We start from the raw sequence: 2,500 nt of genomic DNA, 5'->3' as shown, positions 1-2,500 counted from the left end.
TCCTCTGTTTGGCCGAAGTCTGTTCCAGCATAATCATCCTTCACAGCGTAGTTATACTGGTAGGGCTTTGCTTCCTGTCAGTGGAGAAGAGATTGAGTGATGTAAAGAGATTATTAACTTTATTCAATTCATAATTACATGCATTTTATTGCTAAAAATATGTCAGATATGGTTAAAACAAGAAATTTTGCAAACCTCTTTGTATGATGGTTGATGTCTAGATGGACCATATGAATCGGAGGGAGCAGAGAGAGCTATGCCAGCCATAATCAGAAATATTGTAACCTGAGGAGTTAGAAATATGTGAAAATAGGATATAAGAAGAATCACTTTCAGATATTTTAAATATATCAGTATTTGGTGCATGAAAGTTTTATCTATTCAAAACGGGTCAGTGGTGTGGTTTTCTTTATCAATGTTGACGATATCGTAGTTGTTGTTGTTGTTATAGATTGCTTGGTCCCTCCGGCCAAACACAGGCTCTTAAAGGTTTAAAGGCCACTCATGAATGGCAGGGGCAAAGGGCTGTGACATTGCCCTATCGATCAGGACAATGGGCTAGGGACTGACCATATGCACATTATCAGCACCAAGCCCTCTTCTCCACCCAAGCTATGATCAAGGAGGGCCAGGCAATGGCTGCTGATGACTCAGCAGATAGACCTATAGGCTTCCCCGAACCTTTCATCCTTAGCTCCCGAGGATGGTGAGATTGCAGCGACCAAGGAAACTAACGAGTTTGAGCGGGACTCGAACCCCAGTCTGGCGTTTACCAGTCTGGGATGTTACCACATCGGCCACCACAACCCTAATGCAACTTGACGATATCAATCACTTCATTCTAGAAAGCGAAACATTTCACAGAATAAATCACCTGTTTGCAATGACCCTACCTGTGCGAACATCTCGGTGGTTATTGCAAGAGTCGTTCGAGAGGGAAGAGTCGTTGAAGGAATGATGTTTAGCAGTCGTCGAAGCTCAGCTTTTATAGCTGATGGTTTGAGGTGACCTTGAAACGTAGGTCTGACGGATCTTGGAGTAAGTAGGTCAGGGAAGGGCGTGGGTGTGGGAATGGGATGGAAGCGGAACCGCCCATCCTGACCAAAATACTTTATTTATAGTATCTTGAAGATAGTTTTGTGGTAGTTCCAAATCGTAGTAATTTTTACTATGGTGATTTTGTCTTCTATTTTATAAAATCCTTTTGATCGTTTGTGGTACTGATACTTATATATATATATATATATATATATATATATATATATATATATATATATATATATATATATATATATATATATATATATATATATATATATATAATATGAATTGCTAAAGTTCTTCGATGATTAATCGATGTAGATGATAAATTTTCTTCTGGTTCCCAAATACGTTGAACAGTTAAGTGTAATATTCGTCCTAAGTTTTCATCCATTGAATCTTTAAAGTCTAATATTTTTTTTTTTTCAAGACTACATCAATAGGATACAAAATCATGATTAATGAAATTAATTGTTTTATTTAGTATTACGAGATACACATGCAAGTACTTCAGTCTATTTCATTTCATCAATCCTGATTGATATTTTAGAAAAAAAAATTATTTTAATATTGGGTAAAATAGAATTGTTTTCTTTTAATATTAGGTAAAGTCTTAAGGGCAATTTCATTATAGTTCGTTGTTTAACTACCCCGACTATAAGTGGATATCCATGTAAGAAATTTAATTGATACAAGTTTGTGTTAGTTATTATATGCAGTTTAATCACTGGAAGTAGAGTAAAATTATCTGATAGGTATTCAACTTAATATTTGATTATATAAACTAAAGTAGTCATACTAGATTAATTTTTAACTTTAGATAAGAAATGATTATTATATCTCTTCAATGAATTTGATGTCTTTATATGAATGTATATTTTCAGCAGTAGTTTGTCCAGTGCAGGACATAGGCCCCAGTCATGACCTTGCACTCGCGTCTGTTTGTGGCCTTTTTATGTCAATCTTTGGCAATAAATTTTCTTATCTCGTCAATTTATCGCCTTCTCTTGGTTCCCATGCCTCGTTTGCAATCTCTAAGGACCCATTCTGTTATTCTTAATGTCTGTCTATTGTATGTGATTCTCATTAAATGCCCTAGTCATGTCCATTTCCTTTCCTTAAATGTTGTTAGAACATCCTCTATTTTAATTTGCTCTCGTATCCATGTTGCTCTTTATTGTCTCTCTAGCGTTATTCCTATCATTATTCTTTCCATAGCTCTTTGAGTTGTAACTAGCTCATGTTCTGAGGTTTAAGTAAGGCTCCAAGTTTCTGTTGCATAAGATAAAACTTGAAAGACTATCTGATTAAATACTTTTTCTCTTCAGAGAAAGTGGCATTTTAGTTTTCATAGTCTCAGACCTATCCATCCCATGCTTATTATTTTGATTTCGGTTTCGAAATTAATGAGTTCAGCTTTTTAATGACCTTATATATGTCAGAATTAAAAATGAGAGAG

The 2,500-nt window shown here is 35.1% G+C and overlaps 1 protein-coding gene across 1 annotated transcript in view; it reads right to left on the bottom strand.

Annotated features, from left to right (window-relative positions):
- Positions 1-285, bottom strand: part of LOC137653753 (cuticle protein 7-like) — a 715-nt gene extending 430 nt beyond the window's left edge. Inside the window, exons 1-2 of the mRNA XM_068387377.1 lie at positions 196-285; positions 1-74 (exon numbers count right to left, since the gene is read on the bottom strand). The exon at positions 1-74 is cut by the window's left edge and continues 64 nt beyond it. Of these exons, the coding sequence (XP_068243478.1) occupies positions 1-74; positions 196-267 (146 nt within the window). The 5' untranslated portion in view covers positions 268-285. The remainder of the gene's footprint in view (positions 75-195) is intronic.
- Between the last annotated feature and the right edge of the window lie 2,215 nt (positions 286-2,500).

Source organism: Palaemon carinicauda, chromosome 14, assembly GCF_036898095.1.
Source record: "Palaemon carinicauda isolate YSFRI2023 chromosome 14, ASM3689809v2, whole genome shotgun sequence".
Lineage (NCBI taxonomy): Eukaryota > Metazoa > Arthropoda > Malacostraca > Decapoda > Palaemonidae > Palaemon > Palaemon carinicauda.
The sequence above is the reverse complement of the archived record's forward strand: the minus strand, read 5'-3'. Positions and strand labels throughout refer to the sequence as shown.